General features: G+C 33.4%; 1 protein-coding gene and 1 long non-coding RNA gene across 3 annotated transcripts; one reads left to right on the top strand and one right to left on the bottom strand.

Annotated features, from left to right (window-relative positions):
- The first annotated feature begins 1,243 nt into the window (after positions 1 to 1,243).
- On the top strand, positions 1,244 to 10,658 carry LOC129921999 (uncharacterized). Its single transcript, XR_008773922.1, has 2 exons — positions 1,244 to 1,342; positions 9,047 to 10,658. It is a non-coding gene; the product is annotated as an uncharacterized LOC129921999 (long non-coding RNA).
- LOC106070843 (RNA-binding protein cabeza-like) lies at positions 5,191 to 22,011 on the bottom strand. 2 transcript variants are annotated; one of them, XM_013230819.2, is made up of 18 exons: positions 21,855 to 22,010; positions 21,140 to 21,182; positions 16,996 to 17,071; positions 12,950 to 13,088; positions 12,764 to 12,850; positions 12,517 to 12,647; positions 12,301 to 12,424; positions 12,105 to 12,215; positions 11,926 to 11,992; positions 9,354 to 9,400; positions 8,154 to 8,317; positions 7,936 to 8,065; positions 7,729 to 7,842; positions 7,036 to 7,092; positions 6,859 to 6,943; positions 5,953 to 6,050; positions 5,492 to 5,744; positions 5,191 to 5,401 (listed from the first exon to the last, which is right to left on the bottom strand). In XM_013230819.2, exons 1-18 carry the CDS (start codon positions 21,865 to 21,867, stop codon positions 5,368 to 5,370), a joined length of 1,773 nt encoding a protein of 590 aa, XP_013086273.2. In that variant the 5' UTR covers positions 21,868 to 22,010; the 3' UTR covers positions 5,191 to 5,367. The 2 variants fall into 2 exon arrangements, with proteins under 2 accessions (XP_013086273.2, XP_013086274.2); XM_013230820.2 differs by lacking the exon at positions 12,764 to 12,850 and having other exon boundaries at positions 21,855 to 22,011.
- Positions 22,012 to 22,235: the final 224 nt, after the last annotated feature.

Below are 22,235 nucleotides of genomic sequence, written 5' to 3'. Positions count from 1 at the left end.
TGGCAGGATAATCCTGGGATGTTGCAATGAACTGATCAACCTGATAATATGAGTCGATTTTGTTCTCGATGGAACCATATAGACTACTGAATACATTACTAACTCATAACATCGGAAAAGTAGTGGTATAACAACTATTGTAGAAGTTCCGGGCCCCGTTAAACATTACCCTGAGCACATTCACACTAACGCGACGCCTATAGGAATATAGCTATATACAAGAAATATATTTAAAAAAAAAAAGCTTATGTAAAGGAAAGAATCGCTAATTACTGCCTTTTATTGAAAATTACAGGGTTTAGCTCCCTTTCCGCTATTTAAAACAAAATTGATTAATTAGTACTAAATGAATTTTTGGATTGATTCGTGTGAATAATTATGCAAAATTTCAACTTGATCCGAGAATGGGAAGTGGGAGAAATACAAATATGTCAAAATGTAATAAGGGGATTAAATGCATATACACATCCACATCTCTCATGAAGTAGCATTTACTCCCCTTATTTTGATATCAAACAAAATAAATATCAAATAATTAATTAACTAATTGGTTAATTTTTTCATGTCTAGTCAGGTTCAATGAATAATTGAGCAAATTTTTAACTTGACCGGAGACAGGAAAATGGGAGAGAAAAAAATATGTTCAAACTTTTGGACCAACCGACAGAGTTGATACAAGCTTTGTAAACAATAAAATACTTGAATAAGCGTAATACAAACAAAATACTTCTTTAAACAAACTAAGCTTATATATTGATGTGTATCAGTCAGCTTGGATCACTCGTAATAACAATAACTCTGTGCGATTAGAAATATTTTGTAACCAATTGTCTTTGCGCAATGTCATGTCATTAACTTTCTCAATGCGCTATGATCCCATCACTTGTCTGACCAGTTGGAAAGGAAGACGGTACCGGTTCCGTATCTGGGTGATCGATTTTAAAATTACTTTATTTAAGGTCGATCTGAATTCTAACTTGTAGGCTTTTGCCTTTTCTAGCCAGCGTTGTAACCACTCTGCAAGCGAAATGGTGATTGCAGAACCTCTCCATTAGTTTTTAAGTAACTTACTTTCGTTTTCAAATATGAAAAGCTTCGGTAGATTAAAACTCATTAGCTACTAATGCGCCCAAATGCGCCCTTCCCCCCTCAGTACTAATGCGCCCAAAAGCGCCCGCCACAGCACACATACAGCGTGACTTGCGTAGCTCTCGTTTCCTGCGCGACGCGTGGTGTTATTTTGAGCTGGCTGGGTTTTTTAAAAAGTAGAAATATAGATCGTTTCGTTAAAAAAAACCGGATGTTTTTACGTCTTTCGCTTCAGTTTCTATGGGCCTTCGAAGTTTGTTGATTTTTTTTTTCGATTTTTCTTAGCTGCACAGGCCATTTTCTCAATGACCTTTCAATTTTTAGACCCGTTATCGCAAATAATACATTAAATACAGCTAATAATGAACTTGATATTGATCAAGACATTGATCATTAGAATTTAGCGCTACATTTAGACTTAGATCTAGTCCGATTCAGAGATAGAGTGAAGGAAACATTAGATCGATCATCTAGCCTAGATCTAGACTATTCTGGATCTAGCGTCAATGAATCTTCAACATCTTTGACTGATATTTTGAACAGTTTTTATTTACCACATGAAAACTTTAGATGAAATAGATCTAGTTGAGGGGTGTACACAACATTGGTTTGGACAATGGTTTGATTACTTTTACTTTGTTATGCTAGAAGTCATGAAATCTGAGAGTCTACTGAGACACATGCAGAACCACATCAGCATGATGCCATGTTCAGGCAACTAAGGGCCTCACGCGTACCCAGTGAAAGTCAGTAAATACTCAAGACATATAAAGATTTTATATAAAAGCATAATGTTTATTGTATAGGCCTACTAAATTCCTACTTATAAACATTACTGGTCTTTGGGTAAAATTTAAATATTACCAAAAATTACACATCTGATTGGGGGGGGGGGGGTCCACCAGTCTTCAAAAAATCAGGCACTCGAACAAATTTTCGTCTTTACCTGTTGATTTTATTGTTTTAATCTTGTAAAACCTATTCAAGTTATAGAGTAGAGTCACTATTGCGGAACAGTTTGCAGCTACTTTTAGTTTTCAATTTTTTGCTCAGTAATGGTTAGACCTAAGGAAAAACTGGAAGTATCTAGGCATTGCCCATCCATTTTCCGATAAAAATAGACGCTTTGTTTAGTTTTTCAACAGATATTTAAATTTTACATTCAATTCGACTGAGATATGGGTAGTCACAATTACGGAACAGGATTTTTAAAGAAGTCACAATTGCGGAACACGGTAAAAATGTCGGAACAAAGCCTATATAAAGCATATATTTTATTAGTCTAATACTTGAACTCCTTATCCTTTACATTAATTTTATTTTATTAAAGCTTAAGACAACACATTGTCACTTTTAAATTCTCTACCTCTTCTTTAATTGTATTTGACGTCACACTACCCTGATTTTCCTTAGAAGGTTTTTTTTTCCACTATTCTTTTTTGTTATATTAATATTATATATATATATATAGGCCTATATATGGTATTATGATTTGTCTTTTTTTTTTTTTTTTTTGCTGGACGTATGGCAATCATAAATTATATATTATATGTATTATTATTCTCTAAATGTTTTTAAATTTATGTATACTAATACAAACTCATATTCAAATTCCGATATCTAAATCACAATGTAAATATTAAGCTAAATCAGTGATTCCCAAAGTGGTCTATATAGACCCCCAGGGGTCTACGAAGACTTCCAAGGGGTCTACGAAAGTGAAAAAGTAAATTGGGGGTCTATGAGATGTCCATGGGGATCTATGACTTTAATGTTCACACCCCATTAATGTAACTATTTCAAACACTTATAAATGATTTGTACCTTAGTTATAAATATCTCTATCTCTGCTCAAAAGTAAAATAGCTGTATTTAATTTAAATACTTATTTAAATAGTTAATTTTGTCTACATGTAACCAAGGCTTAACAAAAAGAAATCATGATTTTAAAGCGTTGATTATTTATTTCCTTGTTAAATAAGCGATTGTCTATAATAAGAGCCTTTTTATGACCATATGAAACCAATTACACTCGAGGATTATTTGAGACGATGCCACCCTGATAAAAAGAGAAAAGTGAGAAAAAAGTTCAGAATAGACTCACAAAATCTTTCTTCAACATCATATAGAAAAGATGGTGGTTTGTGAGCGTTTTACAAGATCTCTTTACCTATAGCCAAATACGGAAAACACTATAGATAAAACATTGATTTTACCAGCCCTTGAAGTAGTTTTAAAAACTCTTTTACACAAACCTTCATATGATATTATGAAACGAATTTCTTTTAGTAACATTACAGTTCAAGGGCACATCGGTGGGATGAGCAATAAAGCTGCAAACTGCCTAATGGTCTTCAGCTCCATATTTTTCCCCAAGGCTGACCCACAAAACCTTTCCCATGTTTGGGTGTATAGCTGAAAAGCAGCAGAGGTTTGAATTCTATTTTCCTTCGGCTAGGCGGGCTGCAAGCCAAGGCTAATGAGTCCCTCCTGCCCGAAGCTTACTGGTTTAGGCGCCAGTAACTCACCTTTGCTCCTTCTCCTGTTAGTGAAAACAGCTCCGCAGGCCCAATATTTGAGCCAAACGTGAAAGATCAAGAAATCCACGAGAAACTCTTTGCGAAAAATTGTACAATAATATGTAAGGCAAATTAATGAATTAATATTTAATGTTTGAAGGATGATGAACATGCAAAAACAAAAACAACAAACAAACTTTTCCAATGTGCATGGTGATTCCAGCAATACATATTAATTGTTATTTTAATAGGTTTAAATTTGAATTATAGCTGTAAAAAAAGATAGATCTCTCTAACTTATAATGTAGCTTTACATTACTTTTTCACTCTTTGACTCACTGCAGTTAGAAATTAGTTTAAAAAATTAGTTTGTGAATGTGCAAAAATGCAATACAAGTTAAGCAGGGGGTCTACCGAAAATCAGAAAACATGGCAAGGGGTCTACGAGACAAATAAGTTTGGGAACCACTGAGCTAAATGATAGTAAATGCGCAGGTCAAATAAATAACATCTATAGTGTTCCACAATTGTGACTATCTTAAAAAAGGTAAAAACAGGATAAACACCTCCTAATTTTTTTTTAAATTGAATTCCTGGTAGATAGCTATGAAATGAAGTTTTCCCTCATCCATTTATAAACCGAAAAATATGTGTATCATGCAGATGATTTGCCATTATCATTTTTAAAAAGCCTTAAGCCATGGCCTATGCGGTTCTCCTGGTACGTGAAAAATAATGGACGATTCCACAACTGTCAACTTTAACCTGGAGTCAAAATTAATTTTCTGCTGTGAAAGAAAAACCCTTATATTGGAAATGTAGAGAAATGGACCATACGCAGTACCGTTACAGTAGTTTAGCAGAACATTTCAAAATAAAGTAGATTTTAACTAATTTCGACGAGCTGTTCCGCAAACATGCCTGCTCCGCAATAGTGACTCTACTATACATCATTTTAAAGGTCATCCATTTCTCTTTTTTTAGAAGTATTTTTTGTTATTGATAGATGTTGTTTTATGTTTTTTTTAAATATATTTTGTAAAGTCAGTCTATTGATGTTTTGGAGTTACCTCCCTTTGCTTAGTATTTAGAGAGATGCTGCTTAGGAATGGCTTAGTAGCTAATGAGTTAAATAAATTAATGATCCAATATTTGCAGTGTGCTTTAAGTGATTAGGAAAGTGAAGAACTATACAATTTTATTCGTATGTATCCGATGTGTACTATTTGTATAGAATACATCCCTAACCGGTACCCCAAAAATTTTTCACTGAAAGATTACGATTTTTGAAGTAGTTATCTCCAAAGCAAGTGCATGCAGAGTATCTCATAGACCAGTTCATAGAGCCACCATTGTTGTAGTACAGAATCTATTAATTCCGTATTAATGCCTAGATGTAAAGAAGTTGACAATTAACAAGCATCAGATTGTTAGTCGTAGACGTGCTGCTCACACTAATGTTAATTATTTCCTGGTACCCTAAATTGTAAAATTGAGGTCAACATGGGCAAAGCTAAATAATTGTTTTAATTTGTTTTTCTTTTACATACAGTACATAGAAGTGAACAGAATTTAAAAAATGTAACATTTGTACAAGATTTTTATTTTACAACATATTAAAACCAAATGACAGAAAATGTACAAAAAATGACGAATGTTTGTGTACACAGAAAATAAAAACATGGTCCCTTCCCCCCCCCCTCCTCCCCTCATGAAATGAAGCTTGAAATCTAATCTGTAAGTGCTAGGTAGCGGACACTCAATATGGTCTTGATCTTCTATCATTTCTATCCCTGAAAAGTAAAATAAACAAATGTATCTATTCTATTATTCACTTAAAAATTCTACATGCTTAACAAACATGTTCAGGTGTTAATATTTACCTGTCAAATCCTCCTCCTCCACCACCACCACCCCTACCACCTCTGTCTCCTCCTCGGCTCCCTCTGTCACCTCCTCCACGACCTCCTCTGAATCCTCCCCTGTCACCTCTGTCTCCTCCATCTCTATCTCCTCTGTCTCTGAATCCACCACCTCCTCCACCACCACCACGTCCGCCGCCACCTCCACCAAAACGATCACCGCCACCTCCACGACCAAATCCACCACCACCACCACCTCTTCCTCTGCCACGACCTGTAGAAACAAGAAATATACAACACATTAATTGCACATCTTTATCAAGTCAGAAATGTTTGATGTAACTATAACAATTAGTTCAATGCCCACACCAAACTGAAGGACAAATTTGGTTTGATGAGAAATACATTTTGAGAAGTGAAAACTTTAACTATCCTTGTCTCAAAACAAACAACTTTAAACCAGAATTTAACAAATACTTTACCTCTATCATCACCACCACCACCACCACCACCTCCAGGGCGAGGAGCATGGCATCTGTTACAGGAATCTCTCCAGGCAAAGTTAGTGTTGCCACAATCGCTGAAATGAAAATTATCATAAGTAAATTTAACTACTGAATTAACCCTTTGACAATTAGAGTCGCCGCTACTGGTTGACAACTAGAGTCACCGATTTTGTGTTGTTTCGTTTACGCACGCACTGCTAGATTTTAATTAACTATTTATACCTTTACTAACTCTGACTTAGGTGCTTATTTTAAATCTCTGCAACATGTTAGATTGGATTTTTATGATTTTTTGAAAATTACGTGTTTTTTTTTGCTAGCCTAGAAAAAGGAACATATTTAGGCTTATGTTTAGGCTTTAATAGAATAACTTTAAATGGGAATTATTAATGTTTAAACTGTAGAATAAGGCTATAATGATTGGGGTAAGTGTTTTAGAACCATTTAAGACCGATAGAAGTGAAAATAAATAAAAAATTGATGCTAGATCCAGTACTGTATGTTAGATATAGTGAAACAGGAGATTGGAAGGCAACTAAATATGACGTGATATTTTAATGTTTTTGAGCTCTGTAGGCCTATTTATGACTTCAAACATGATTCTTAACCCTAGGTCTATTTTTTTCTATTATAAAAAGAAGGTTTTTGTTAAGTTTTTTTTCTGTGAATTTAGTCAAAAAATTAATTTTTTTAAATAGCTGATACAGAGTTATATCCCTTCTATTAGGGATGGGGTAGATAGTTTCTTACAACTGCTTAGTGGTGAAATGGTTAAAAAATACAAACATTGCCAACTTTGCTAAGTTTAAAAACTAAAAATTAAAGATGTGAGATTTACTGAGAGCTATTTTTCTACAGATATAAAAGGACAGTATTTCTTACCCTACGGGACAGGTCCAGTCGCCTTCTCTTGCAGGACCTCCACTGCTGCCACCACCTCCACCACCACCATTTCCTCCACCAAAACCTGTTGTGATAAATGTCAAAATTGAATAGAAACATGCAAAATAGTAACTAGTGGATAAAGTGTGCCTGATCCTACAAGTTTTACTTCATTACCTCCTCTATCTCCTCTGCCACCTCGATCACCTCCACCTCTTCCCCCAAAGCCTCCACCTGAAAATTAGATATACAATCAATGACCTCCATTTTGCAAATCAAACCTACATTCTGAATGCATTTCTTTCATGTAACAATTTAATAAGTACATCCCTTTAAATACTTCAATTGTGAAATCCATATGAGGACTACACACTTTTCTTTTCACCATATTACTTTTTATCTCCTCTAATATAGCCCAACTGGGACATCCCTATACAAAACTTTATCCACATCTCACCCCTTTGTTTTTTTTTGTTGTCCCATTGATCAAGTTATTTATGGTGTTTCTGTGTAGAACTTCCCTTATACACAATCTTCTTCCAATAACACAAATCATACATTTATTTCATATTGATAAAAAAAAATAGTGAGATGATTTGTTGTTTTTAAGTGGAAAGAGACATCCAGTTTTACAATTTGTACAATCAGATCTGAACATGTACATGCCAAAACAAAGTACCGTAACTGGAGTATGGGGGGAAAAACAAAAGGAACCTATCATTCCGAGATAACACACATTTGTATTTAGGCTACATTACATTTGTTATGATGAAAGACATTTTGATTTTGGTTGTTGAATCTGTGTTTAGGAGCTGTGAGCCTTTGAATGGCTGAAATTTTACCTACAGAACTGAATGCTTTAAAACTTACCTCCTCTACTAGGGGGTCCACCACCACCACCACCTCTACCACCGCCTCTTGAAAATGCACTCCTCTGTCTTTGTGCGAGCTCTACTTTGATAATACGGCCATTAAAGTCTTTTCCTAAATAATACATTAGTTTTAAATAATGCTGCACATTGAAATAAAAAATTCATACAATTCAATAAAATACTAATGAATGAAATTTTTTTTTACCATCAAACCAGTCAATGGCAGCCTTTGCTGTATCTGGGTCATCAAAAGTGACTGTGGCTTCTCCTTTTGGCATATTGGTCATTTTATCTTTGTATATCCAAACTTTTGGAGTATTTGTTTTTTTATCAGTCTGGGGAAAAAAAAATCAAATATGCACTGTGTTATCCCTAATAGTTTATTAATAACAAGACTGCATTGCCAAACTATCAAGACTTTACCTTAATTACACCAATGCTACCGAAATGCTGAACTAACAAATCTTCAGATACATCAGATCCCATGTTAGAAACAAATATTGTGTCCTGTTGAACCTCCATGTCACGACCTGCTCCATATCCGCCGCCGCCACCGCCTCTATCACCGGAGCCGCCACCGCCGCGTCCTAGAGGAAAAAATTCCTTTGTTAATGTTCAAACTATTACATAGTGAAATGTTTTAAAAGACTGATTACTGCTCTGCTCAACATATAACAATCCTATAAGATATTGTAGACCACAAAACTGAACACACTGGACAAGAGAGCAAGTACTAGATAATTCAACCTGATTTTCTTAGTATACATAACTCTCTAAATAAACACCCTTGTGTGCAATAAACAGCTTAGTATTGTGAATTAAATTAAAAGTAACCAGTACATGTCTAATTATACCACCTTCTGGACAAATTAATGATGTAATCAAAGCAATCACATGAACAATTTCATACCTACAATCCTTTGCACTCATTAGTGCAAAAGAAAGAATGATCCTCATTTGCATGTTTGAATTTTACCTATGAATCAACTATTGTAAGGTGGAAACCAAACTTTTCTGACATCTCTACTGGTAGTATTACTCTGCATAATCAGTATAAATGTATTTCAACTAACTCAACACACCTACCTAATATAGTTTTAATAGCAGCACCTATAAATTGTAACACCCATGTATTTTTTGGTATTGTTTTTCCTTACACCAAAAATATGTAGATAAACCCCAAAAGTTAACACTTTACTAATATACAAACATGTTAATGGCTTATCAAGCCAAACCATTTTTTTTCCAGTAAAGATCAAAGCGCAAATATGTCAAATAATCTCTAATGAAATGGTAATTTAACTTTCTTTTTTGAGGAAAAACAAACTATGGGACCTGGCATCAAAATGACCATTGGGGTAAACTGAAGACAAACCACTTCCAGATGAACAGCAATGGCTTGGACTTATACCAAGGCGCTTCAAGCTGCCAGTAACAAATGTTGGTAATTGTACAACCTTTAGAATTCTATTTGTTTTATAATTTTTTAAACAATTTCACAAGACAAAACACAAGGACAATTTCAGCTTCATCATAATTTTTAACAGTAATTATTTAAAAACGTGGCCGCAGGAGTATACAGAAAATATTTCCAGTAGACCCTGTAAGGACCATGGGACTTACCACCCCTATCTCCAAATTTGTTGAATCCACCTCCACCACGACTGCCGCTGCAATGAAGTATGAAGTAGAAGTTATGCAACTGTAGTCCTGCACAAGCCGTCGAGTCCTTGGTGTTCATGCCCAGACCAGCTTGAGCAAGGCTAAACACCTAGTTATCTCATTGTATTAACATCTTACACCAGGTCCCAGGATTTTAAATTTATATCTTCATCAAAACCCTTTTTGTAAAACCAGGAAGGTCATACAAATGAGCCTCCCAATATAACCACACAATTAGTACTCATCACCTTGATTCACTTATATATAAACTAATTGTACTGCTTTGTGGCTCTGATATATCATTCATTAAATAGGAACAATTTAAATTATAACTTACGTATGGTCAGTATAGTTCAGAATTCAAGAAGACTTTGCGTAAAATAAAATACAGTACCTTTCAATTGATCTTAAATTTAAGACCAGCAATGAATACCTTTTGTTGAAGGTTACACACAGTTTGGTTATTCTCACATTCTAAATGTCTATCCAACACACACAACCAAATTACAGTATTTTAGTTGATACATTTCAAGAACAGCATTACATTTTGATTATGTTTTCTAAGAATGTTACTTTGTACTAAAATATATAAAGTACTCCTACCTTACACCAGACAAGCATAAACAAAGGCTTAAAAACAATTTGTAATTGACATACCTTAATAAATTGAGCCATAAACATAATTGTATTATGTTTGAAAAATAATATATATATTGTAAGCACTGTAGGATTATCTATTCCAATGACAAACTAGTCATATTTATGAGTAAAAGAGTCCACTAAAATGTTCTGACTGAGTTCTCAAGAAAAAATCATTTCATTACTTCTCTTACAATAATGTGCTTCCTATTTTTCTCCCTTACTTATACACTAAATTGTCATTATTATTTGGTATAGAGATTCCTTCTGAACAAGAACATTCATTAGTTTACTGGAGAAAGTGCTTGTTTTAGCATAATATGGTGTCCAACTGCTGTAAAATGGCATTCTGGTATTTCTAATGCCCTTTCAATAACATAAGTAATGAATCCTGCCATGTCACCTCTTGATATCACTGCTTTATTACACACAGAGGTTAGACCTACTCATCACAATAAAATCTAGCCACATAAAACCAGGCAAGGTAATTGTAGAAAAACAATGTATTTTGGTAAAGCAGCAACAAACTAGACCGTATACAAAGGAACATACTGTGTTGCAAACCATGCTATTGCAATAATAGCTGCTCAGTATACAGACATAAAAAAAAAAAAAAAATAGCTTTAACCTTAAAATAACAACAAACTGCCCCTTAATGATCTCTTCATATGTTTAGTTATCAAATACAGAAAAGCTGTTACAATTAGCACATTCCATTTTTATTAGAACTTTTTAAGTTCTGAAAGGAAGATGCAGAAACACTGAGGAAAGACTCACCTAACTCAAACAGACATGACTCAAGTTAAATGCAAATTGAACAAGTTTTACTTAAATAAAAAATGTCTCTCCTAGTCTAGTTATTTTTAATCATTGTATTGACATTGATTTCTTCTTACTTAGCTCTTGTAGATGTATCACTTTAATGTTTGACTTATCGGCCATTATCGCGACAAACATTATGACCTGAGCAATCAACATGCAAAAGTATCCAATCCCTGGAAAGTAAAGGTATCCAAAGAAGTCTGCCTTTGTTATTTTTAATTTATATAAGCTTGCTTTTCTTGGCTATATAAAAAAAAATAAGAACAAAATAGTTTCAATGTCTTTGCTGCAGATAACACTAAAATAATCTTTTCATAAAAGATTGTTTTCATTTTGTAGGGAACAAATTAAACTAGCTATCGAATTCAGGATTTGCATAACAAGACAAACATCACTAACCCTAATACAAAAAAAAATCTTGCTAGGCAGCTTCAGCCATACCTGCTCAAGTCTTCTATTTCAATTTTATATTTAAACATCATCACTCATTACTTGCCCATTCATAGCATTCGATGCACTAGTACAACTTGTGCACTCTTTCAGTGCTATTCTTTTCTCAGAAGCATGTTCAACAAATATTTTTAACTAATGCTATGACAAATCAGAGCCACATAACAAAACAATGTACCATACATGCCACAATTCGGCTTTGCTTATCACACGTAAAACCACATTATTACTGGCTGCACTAAATACACTTTCAGCCACTATGTGGCGTCAGATGGTTTATGATACATGGACACTATTTAGGACATGTGCCCTGTGGTGTCAAAATTACTAGCAATATTACTAGAAGAAAAAAACCTGCTTGAAATAGATAAGTGGTATTATATATAAATATAGTAGAAAAAAACACTTTATAAAAACCAAAAACCTTTTTTAACACTTTATAAGCATAAAACATCAATAAGATTATCTGTATTTATCAGAACCATCCAATTTTATACCAATACCTCTTAGACATTGACTTAAGGCATTCAATAATTTACAGGTGTGCTTTATATTTGTGCTCCCAGTGAAGGAGTATTGTTTTTGAAACTGGTCAAATTATTAAAAGAAAAATTACACTTACCCAAATCCACCCATGCCACCGCCACCTCCTACGCTACCACCTCGGTCCCCACCACCACCACGGCCTCCTAAAGAATAGTCAAACATAAAACAAATGTAAAAAAAATAGGATATGACAAATGTAAAGACAAACCCAACATCTACATATGCCTGTTAAAAAATAATAATAATATCACTTACTTCCACCCCCAAGTCCTCTTCCTCCATTATCAAAACCATCTCCTCTTCCACCACCAAAGTTATCATTTCCTCCTTGGCTGTAGTCATCATTTCCTCTTGGACCTGGACCACCTGTTAAAAAGTTTTGACACTTTTTATATATAAATAAAAAAGGCTAAATTTTCCATAACCTTACACTACTAGAAAAATTACTTACGTCCTCCAAAGCCCCCTGCTCCTGCACCTCCAGCATTGCCTCCAAAGCCGCCTCCTCCTCCTCCACCACCACCGCCTTGATTATAGCCTGCACTCCCAACACCACCACCAAATCCACCTTGAGCCTGAAAAAGACATGCCACAATTAAGCAAGGCATGATCAAAAGGTATAAACTAAAAACAAAACAAACCTACAACTTTCTCTAATGAATCCTACCTGTTGTCCATATCCTCCACTACTCTGTTGCCCACCATAACCTCCAGGTGGACCATATGGATCTGAGCCAGCACCACTAGCCTGACCATATCCTCCTGGGGCTACACTTTGTGCTGTTTGATCATAACCACCTGACAAAAAAAAAAAAAAAAAAAAAAAGCATTAGCAATGTTCAATATCTAGGGGTCAAGACTACTGTCCAAAACATCCCCATGCAGGTGAGGTAAACAGCTAACATTATGCATACCTCCTTGCCCATATGCTCCAGACATGTCCCCCCCTTGTTGTGCATAACCTCCCTGTTGACCATATGCCATCTGTACACCACTACCACCTGCAGTAATGAAACAGGTATCAGAAAATATCTAAAATTTAAAAAAAAAAAAAAAAAGTAACCCAAGAACAGGTAAGTAGATTTGATACAACAGCTTACCATACTGTGCTTGAGTTTGAGGCTGTGTACCATACTGTGAGGTTGGAACCTGAGATTGTGGAGCACCAGCACCACCACCATAGGCACTCTGATCATATCCAGCATATGCTTGCTGAGGCTGCTGCTGCTGCTCATACCCCTACCAAAAAAAAAGTTAAAACATGTAGGATCTGCTACTGAACGCATACAAGACACGATCAGATTTTTGACTAATTCATCCTTATTCAGAGGTTTCATTATGCATCAGAATGTCAGTGACTCTAGCCCAAATTTCATCATAACAAGGATGATTTACTAACAACAAGAAATATTTTTATTTGTAGTTCAACAAGTTCTGAAAATTTGTTTCCAGGTTTCAGCGACGGGAACAGACTTGGAAAAATTTTTAGGAAATTTTGTAAACCCGCATATTTGAACTAGCCTATCACTGCGACTTTAAAAAAAGATATTGCTAAATTGTTTTAAATGATGTAGTCATTTTATTTAATATTTTCTTTAAATAATGTTGTATTACATAATAATTACACTGCATAAGCTTTACTGTACACATGCACACAAAAATGCATGCAAGGCACTATTGTTTGTACATATAGATGAGAGGAGAAAGATTTTGCAGATGCTTTATATCTGGGTCCAGGCAGTCTGAGCAATCTATAATAGATAACTGCTTTACTGGTATTAAAACAACTTCTCTCTCAAACAACTAAAGATTATTGTTTTTGAAAATCAAAACATGCTTGAGTTTTGGAAATACTTCATAAGTATGAGCTACACTTCTGTTTGTTTAACTGATTATTTAATTTTATACTGGAGAAACTGTTTATTAAATATGAAGTCCACCAAAAAATGCTTAAAAAGCAAATGAGAGCTGCTGAGTTCTTAAGCAAGACAAGCAAGAACAACCAGATGAGAAGCAATGCTTAGAGGAAGAGAATGTTTAGCAATAAAACTGCATACAAGAAGTGGATCTCTATCACACTGGGCTTTTAAAGCATTTGTAATGATTAGTTATTGGTTAGATTTAGAAAAATATATATTTCTCACTACAATCTAGATTTGTCTATAATCGAGATCTACTTAGGTACTTTGATTTTCCGGTTATGGTAGAATTTTTTTGGTTTCCGGAACTGGTAGTCTACTGGCGTCAGTATATAAGCCCAGGACAATGGGTATTGTGTTCCATTCTGATATTGTTTTCAAAATCATGCTCAAAAGGATAATCAAAGCTTTTTTATCGCGCAAGGACAGGATATTCATTAATTATTTAGATCTACATCGCCATTATTCTATCTATTGTTTTCATGGAGATCACCGTGTTGAGCATACTGATAAGTTGACCACCAAATTCTTTTTTATTAAGCTCATACTACATTTAAATTTATGTCTGTGGGTTTATTTAATATTAAATATAATTAGTTTAATAAAGTTTATTGCGATAATTGCCCCTCTTTAGTGGCAAATGCCAACGGACTGGGCTAGGTCTAATTTTTTAAAGTGAAACCGGCCGCCATTACTAGACAGGAAGTGATAGATCCTATGTTTATCAATGGCTGCATCCTTTTTGTATTTCACATTCCCTTTTGAAATCCATCATGATCCTTCATTTTCTTTGATCATCTATGATTTAAAACTTCATAAATAATATCTTTATAATGATATTTACTCACTATTGAAAGGATTTTTAAAAAAATAATAAAAATATTTGTCGCGACAATGGCTGATAAAAAATAATTATAAATCTGATCTAGTTGCATTATCGTAATTGTTTTCCAGAATCTATCTAGATCTGTGAATTTCAATTAAATTATATGACTTTTAATATATAATACTAAGTAAATCTAGTGATTATAGGCAAATCTAGATGAGTAGATTAATAAAAAGTCAGTATTCATTACTAGATTCTAGAGTTAGATCAATTCAATGAGAGATCACTGATCAATCAAATCTAAATTCTAGATAAGATTTCTTGGCTAGATACTTATACAGAGACATAACATAGATTTTTATACAGGATCAAGTCCTAAAAATATTCTTTTAAAATTTAAGTTGTTTATGCTGATATGGTTTTTAATCATCATCAAACTCCATTAGAGTGAGGGCTTGAGAGGCTCAAATCCTCTCTTGCAAAAGCACTGGACAGAAACCCTGCTGTCTTGCGTAGTGCATAAATGTCGCCATACAGGTCGAGAATTTTGAATTTCCCAGATCAGCAAGTCTGGTTTTTAATAAAGCTTCAATCATGACTAAGAGTACTAAGAGCTTTATTTTTTTTTTCTCCACAGAGAACATCATTGGCGATGGGCATAACTAAAGGCAAAGGAGGCTGGGGTGTGACATGAGTGTCATACACACTAATGTGACAGCAACAGACAGGGATGTTATAAATTTTTTTACATATTCTGACACCATCATTGGGCGCAAGCAAAAAAATTCATATTGGAAATTTTTTTTCGATCTGGTGACGTATTACATTTACTTACTGTCGCCACAGATCTATAACAAAAAAAAAAGTTTTGTGTTAACTTCATGCATTTGTGTTGAAAATTGTATTTATATAGCTCTGAAAGTTAAACAAAAAGTACTTTTTCTGTCATTTTTTTTTACATGTGGTGTCTCATCATGAAGTGTAAAATATTTTCTTGGACTTCTATCTATGTCACAGTCTACCACTTGTATGAAATTAAAATAAATATCAGGACATAATCATGTATTAGGCGAAAATTACATGCAAATAACTCAAATAATAAATAAGTTACAGCATTTTTAATGTGAAAATGTCCGTTTTCGGACACAACTTTTTGTTTAAAATATTTGCCACTAAAATTGCTATAACTTCTGTTCTAACCAACTTAGAAACATAAATGAGGTATCAATAAACTCGGTTCCAGTAGCTCTAACTATGTTAGTTTCATTACAATATATCGAGTCTGACATTTTTATCAAAGTGCCTAATCTAATAACTTGGATCTACTCTAGATCCAAAATATTACTATTATATATCATATTATATCACTTATACTCAGTAACTCATTATAGAGTATAGTCATGTTAAGTAGGTAGGCCTCCAACATCTATACAGATGGCTGGTAGGCCTCTCTAGATCTAGATCTTATAATAGATTTAATTAGATCTAGATGTCTAAATTTAATCCCAAACTCATGGAAGTTGGCAGGCAGGGTTCAATTTAGACAATTCTAGGGCCCATGGTAACAACAGAGCAAAATTCAAAGCGCATAGCGGCTGGGCATGATGATATTCTCAACTCTGATACTTTTTAAAAGCTGGCAAGCACTAACTAATCTAGATCAAAAGTATTCAAATTAAAGAAACTTGATCTAGATATCTTATCTAGAATATATCTATCTAGACTGATTCAAACCATTCTAGTCATTCTAGATCTAGTTGTAGACAAAATGAAAACATGAGATTTTAAAAAAATAGAACTTAAACTGTGTCAAAAGACCGGATGTGCGCATGTTCAAAACAAATCAAATCATGTCATGGAAAAAATCGGATCAGAAGAAATTTTCAGAATTCCGAAAATTCCCATCACTGAGGTTTTAAAAAGAAAGATCAGAATCAAAAGGACATTTTTATATTTGCAAATCTAAGACTATCAGATTTAATAAAAATATTTTTTTTTTGCTTTACTAAATCTAGTTAGAAACAGGTTTTTATTCTACATGCACTGATCTGCACATTTTAATATACCTAAAAGCTTGTCCTATAGACAAAGATATTGAAAAGAGGTTTGAATGCAAAATGGAGCAACATCTAAGTTAACAAATCTTGTAAGTGAAAACAAGATTCTTATATTCAGTGTTGTTTTTTTTTACCAAAATGTAGGTTAAAGTTGGACAAGATTTTACTCTTTAAAAAAAATGTTCAGAAATTCAGGTGTCCATCACAATATCAGTGACTCTAGCCAATCTTTCATCATAACATGTTAAAAATAATGACATGAACAGATAAGTTTATTATCTCCATGCTACCAAAGGGAGAACATTTGCTGACAACATTGCATTAACTATTACAAAATTACTTACCCCAGCAGCAGGCTGACCATATCCTTGTTGAGTTCCATAAGCAGTATCAGCAGCTCCGTAGTTACCATAGTTGTAACTGATAGTTAAAATGTAAAAGAAAAAAAAAAGACTTGTGAAAGCTATATCTAAAAAATGTACCTGATATGATTCTAATACTTACATTAATTCACAAGGAAGTTTATCTTTAATCAACTTTTAAATATCCGCTGCATTAATGAGACAATATCAGGTGGGTACATTAAATATACAAAATATATCTCTGTAACGGAGCAGAGGAGTCGTCATTGCATGTAGTCCTTTCCACTCACATTGTCGATGTGGACATTTTTTTTACCCCATGGCCTTAGACTCTTAGAGCACAAGTTCATTGTATACAACTGTCACAGACCTGCCTACCAAAAAAAGTCCAAATGCGTAACGCTGATGGTCAAAATGCGTATTTTGGCACCAGAATGCGTAACACTTACGTGAACCACTATTTTGTCATATATATATATATAATATTAGATCTAGATGTCATGATTAGGTCTACAATCTAAATCAATACGACAATAGAGATGATATCTAGACTAGATTTGGATCTATGTCTATATAATCATAATGAATATAATCTACTCTAGATCTGGGCTCAAGAGTGTTACCGATGCCGTGGATCCGCTACAAACGTAGGTCTACTCCAAACTTTCGTAAGCCTACCTTCATCCTTGATCTATTTTATACTAAGACTAAGAATTTAATCTAGTCTAGAAAGTCTAGATCTAGTCTATCTAAATCATACTGCAACTAAATTGGATCTAGAATCTAGATTGTAGAGTAATGTAGAGACTCATGACATAACGTAATCATCAGTCGTAATGTCTAGCTAGATCTATTCCTGTATAACAAGTTATCTAGATTCTAGATCTAGACTAGATATCTACAATGTCACTCAATGTGTTTTGAATCGATAGCACTTCGATATTTTTTCTATACAAATGAATACAGGAATCAGGGATTCAACATAATTAATTTCTACTAATGAACTTACAACAAAAAAAAAGTCACGGTAGGTACTTCGATAAAAATTTCAAAATGATCACAATGCAATGGAACCTATTTAGTTAGATAGAGCTTGAGAAATGCTTTCCAATGATACCAATTTTATATTGCTGAGTTAATTGTGAGGGAAGTTATTAAATTTTTAGTGTCCAAAAATTAGCCTTCTTTAGCCTTTGTAAATAAAAAAAAATCTGACCGAAACAACTGACAGTTGAACTTAAATTAACTGTATTATAAAAAGTCTTAAAGATATGGGGTTGAAACTTCACACTCTTTTACATTAACCAGTATTCTGTTAAAATAAATTTAAAAAAATAAGACCAAGCAATAAAATCTTTGAAAAAAAGTTAATATATAAAAAAAAGCCTTCGACAAAAAATAAAAATATATGTGATTTTGTCATCATATGAGCCCAAAAATCACAAATAAAACAAATCAGAGATCTGTATTGTGTTTTATTTTGTTTAATTATAATTCTACTGTATTTAAATAGCTATTTATATGCATCAGATAGATAATTCTTATAAATTATAAATGAAAATAACACTGCGCAGAAAAATATTTCCTAAAATTTAATGACTATAAGTTTCATAAACTTCATAAAAAAACAGTTTTAACTTTTTTGTAGAGCACTGGCAATTAATCATTTTAAAATGCCTTAATTTAAATGCTTTAAAAATTAGATTGTAAATGAAAAATTTCTTGCTTCGGACAATAAAATAAAAAAAGAAACCTTGCGATTTTTTTAGAAGTTATTAAAAGATTTTTTACTTGAATTTTTGTGCAATAATAGCTCATCATTTAAAAAATATAATGTACTCATTTATTAACTATTAATTTACATGTATATTAATAGAAAAAAACAACACACAGAAAAAAAAATTAATTATTAGTTCGCTGAGCTAAAAATATGAAAAAAAAATTTTAACATTTAATATTATTTTTTAAAGTAATTAAACTTTTACTTTAAAAATTTCAGATTACAAAGTCATTATAATAAAGACACATTTCCATTCCCTCTCCATAATCTAGCATTTAAACATTATAAAAGTTAATCTAAATGAAAAATTCCTATGTGTGCTTCTAAAAATAGCTCGTGATAGACAGAAATTGACCATTTCCAGTAAATCAGTGTTGGTTGTTACTAAAAATAGATTTAACCATCAACTTTGAAAATTAATATCTAAAGAGTGCGCCAAGCTACAAAGTTCAAACTTAGCACACATATATATATTAACATGCTAAATTCAATAGAATTAGTGAGATTGTTGTAACCATAAACACTTCTATTTTATTTAAAAAAGAAAATTTTTCCCTTCTTTGTCTTTGTTAATTTTAATATCAAATATCTTTAAAATGCGCCAAGAGAATTTAATGAAATTTGAAACATACACATTTCATAATATGATAAATTATTGTAGCAAACAGCATTGTTGTAACTTTTATAGGAAAAAAGTTGTAAAAATGTCAACTTTCACATAAACTTTTGTTAAGAAAAATTTAACAGATTGGCTTCAAAAGCAAATAAAAATGATCTCTGATATCTTATGTTTACAAAAAGTAATCATAATTAGTCCTCAAATCAAATACAATATGCTAAAACTTTGATGGAAATGACCACCCCTAAAAAAAGGGTAAAATGTGGTGACACACTTTTCAGCCATTTTTTGGAAGAAAAAAAAAATGGATCTAGGTCAGTTTATCGAAGTACCTAGTCACGGTGTATCAGCTAACTGACGGTACCAACCCGCCACTCCCTCACTCTCACGTTCTTCATTTCTAGACTAAATCTAATTGCTTTTAAGAACCAATCAACGTATAGATCTGGACACAATGTGTTCCCTCACCTTTCCCCCCCCCCCCCTCAACAGGACGGCTTAGCGTGACCTCCGTGACCGATGGTAAGCTAGGCAAGAGAGGGGGGAGGGAAAGGATACGAAATGCGTAACACGACGGGTTAAATGCGTATTTGTAGGGATGTTTTTTTCAGAAAAATTATTTTAAGAATCTTGTTGTCTGATATGTTGTAGATTTGAAAGAGCCTTCTAAATTTATATGAATTATGTATGTATGATTCCTGGTTGAAAGAAAATAAATTTTCTATGTGTGCTTATCCTTATCATAGCAACCAATGGGCACGATGTGAGGAGATTTGAATGTGTTGAATAAATATGCTTGCCATTTCTTATATATTAATCAACTAGTCCAAAAACATGTTTCAAATGAAAGTTTATTGTTATTAAAATATCTGAACACTAAGCTGCATATTATATACTCATTAGATCCAATTCTACATCTATTTCAAAATGAGTAACTTCAGAAATAAATCAATGTCAGCCATTTTGACATCATTTCAGTCTAAGTTTTTTTTAAACTGCCATAATAATTCAACCTATCAGAAAATTGTTTGATGTCACATGACCAATCTGACCAATCACTATTATCTTGGCATGTAAACAAGAAGGCTAAAATTACAATGGTTAACAATGGCCTCCAGCATTAGATTCAACTGCTAAATATTAAAAAATTAATAGCATCCAAAGTGCACAGTATTATGTGAAAAGTAAAGCACTGAAATTTAGCCAGAAAAATGCTCTACAATACTGGAGAGTCAAAAGGCGTGGGAATGTTGAGCTTTTTAAACTATACACAAGGGAAATCGAACCTTTATTTATGTCTAATAAAACGAAACCTTCTACTCCACGTGGGAAAGCGTAATTTCATTCCCAGAAGCCATTTTTATTGGTCTATCAAAAACTATAACTCTTTTACAGAGAAGTATTCAATTAATAGGTTAAAAAAGTGCACCTTTAAGGTATGTAAAAAAAATGTCAGAAAAAAGTCGAAACATTTTTTTGACTTAATAAAAGGGGCGTGTCACAGGATATTGTAACATCCCTAGTATTTGCGTACTGACGGTCATTTTTGGGAGAATTTGCGTAACGAATACGCATTTTGCGTAACGGTAGGCAGGTCTGCTGTCACATCTTATCTTTACCAGTACCCTGTCGAAAGAACGGGTGGTGACAGCGCAATGATTGTCCGTTAGTATCCCTGCAAAGGTCCAAACTCCCAAACTTAACATTAAAAAAAAACACTAACTCACCCTCCTTGACCTGCTACAGGCTGCTGTCCATATGCACCATATTCTGTTTTCAAAAAAAGGGACAGATTTACTTTGATTTAGTTACAATTTAGTATTTAGTCATTAACACTGAAGAAGGAAAATATTAAATTTTAAATTGATTAAAAGCCAAAGGTATTCAGAAGACACATGAAACATCATCACATAATTCAGTGACTCTAGTCCAAAGTCTCATCATAAAATAAAACCTCAATGAAGTCAATGTCATCATAAAAATAAAGCCAACCAAAGTCTCAATCAGGGAGGTGAGGCAGTCACTGCAGCTCAGCCTCAGCTCAAGTGACGTCAAGTCAGATGATGGAATGATGGTGACTGTCTTTGGTGTCAGGCTCAAAGGCTGTGTCTAAGTCAATTAACAATAGGCTTAAGTTAACGAAAGATGAATAATAAATCTTAAAATATACACACACACACAAAATAGTTCATTATTCAATTTATTGGCTAGGATGTGTATACTTTTGTCAAGACAGTCAAGATTTGCGGATTTTTGCCTCGTGTTGGAGAAATGGACGCCATTTTGTTGAAGCGGTCAGTTTAGAATAGTTTTTAATCATTATGTTCCAGTAGATCTAACTATATCTATATCAAAATCAATAGATTTAGCCCTAGAGTTTAGCATTAGATTCGGTAGTACCAAACTAGACCTATTTATAAAAGTCAGTATTACAATACTCACGTGCGTCTGCCATAGTTTTTGTAATTTATATCCTTAAGGCCTAGCCCTAATCACAACTTGATCAGGCCTAGCGCTAAAGATACGGCCTCTCTGGTTGTTGAACTGGAAAGGCAGTTATTTTTCAACGAGTGAAACCAAACTAAAAATGAAACTTCTTGACATATAAAACGAGATTTATATAATGTTCAAATTAAATCAAATAAATATAGATATTGTCACTTATTGTGTCTTTAAAAAAAACAGTCATAAAGCCATAGATTTAGACGTAATTAAAATCGAGTTCACGAGAAGCAGCTAAGTTATTTGATATTAAGTCTACCTGGCATTTTATCTGTCTCCCATAGCGTGGGCCACGTTGTCGTGTGAAAATTTAGGATTTTA

This window comes from Biomphalaria glabrata, chromosome 12 (genome assembly GCF_947242115.1).
Source record: "Biomphalaria glabrata chromosome 12, xgBioGlab47.1, whole genome shotgun sequence".
Classification (NCBI taxonomy): domain Eukaryota; kingdom Metazoa; phylum Mollusca; class Gastropoda; family Planorbidae; genus Biomphalaria; species Biomphalaria glabrata.
The sequence above is the reverse complement of the archived record's forward strand: the minus strand, read 5'-3'. Positions and strand labels throughout refer to the sequence as shown.

Excerpts from the sequence above, each read along its gene's own strand:
- LOC106070843 (XM_013230819.2), bottom strand. Across the intron at positions 17,072-21,139 it reads CCTGTAGCAGGTCAAGGAGG|TTACAACTATGGTAACTACG; the intron begins GTGAGTTAGTGT and ends TTTAACTATCAG. Across the intron at positions 12,216-12,300 it reads AGCAGGGGGCTTTGGAGGAC|GTGGTCCAGGTCCAAGAGGA; the intron begins GTAAGTAATTTT and ends ACTTTTTAACAG.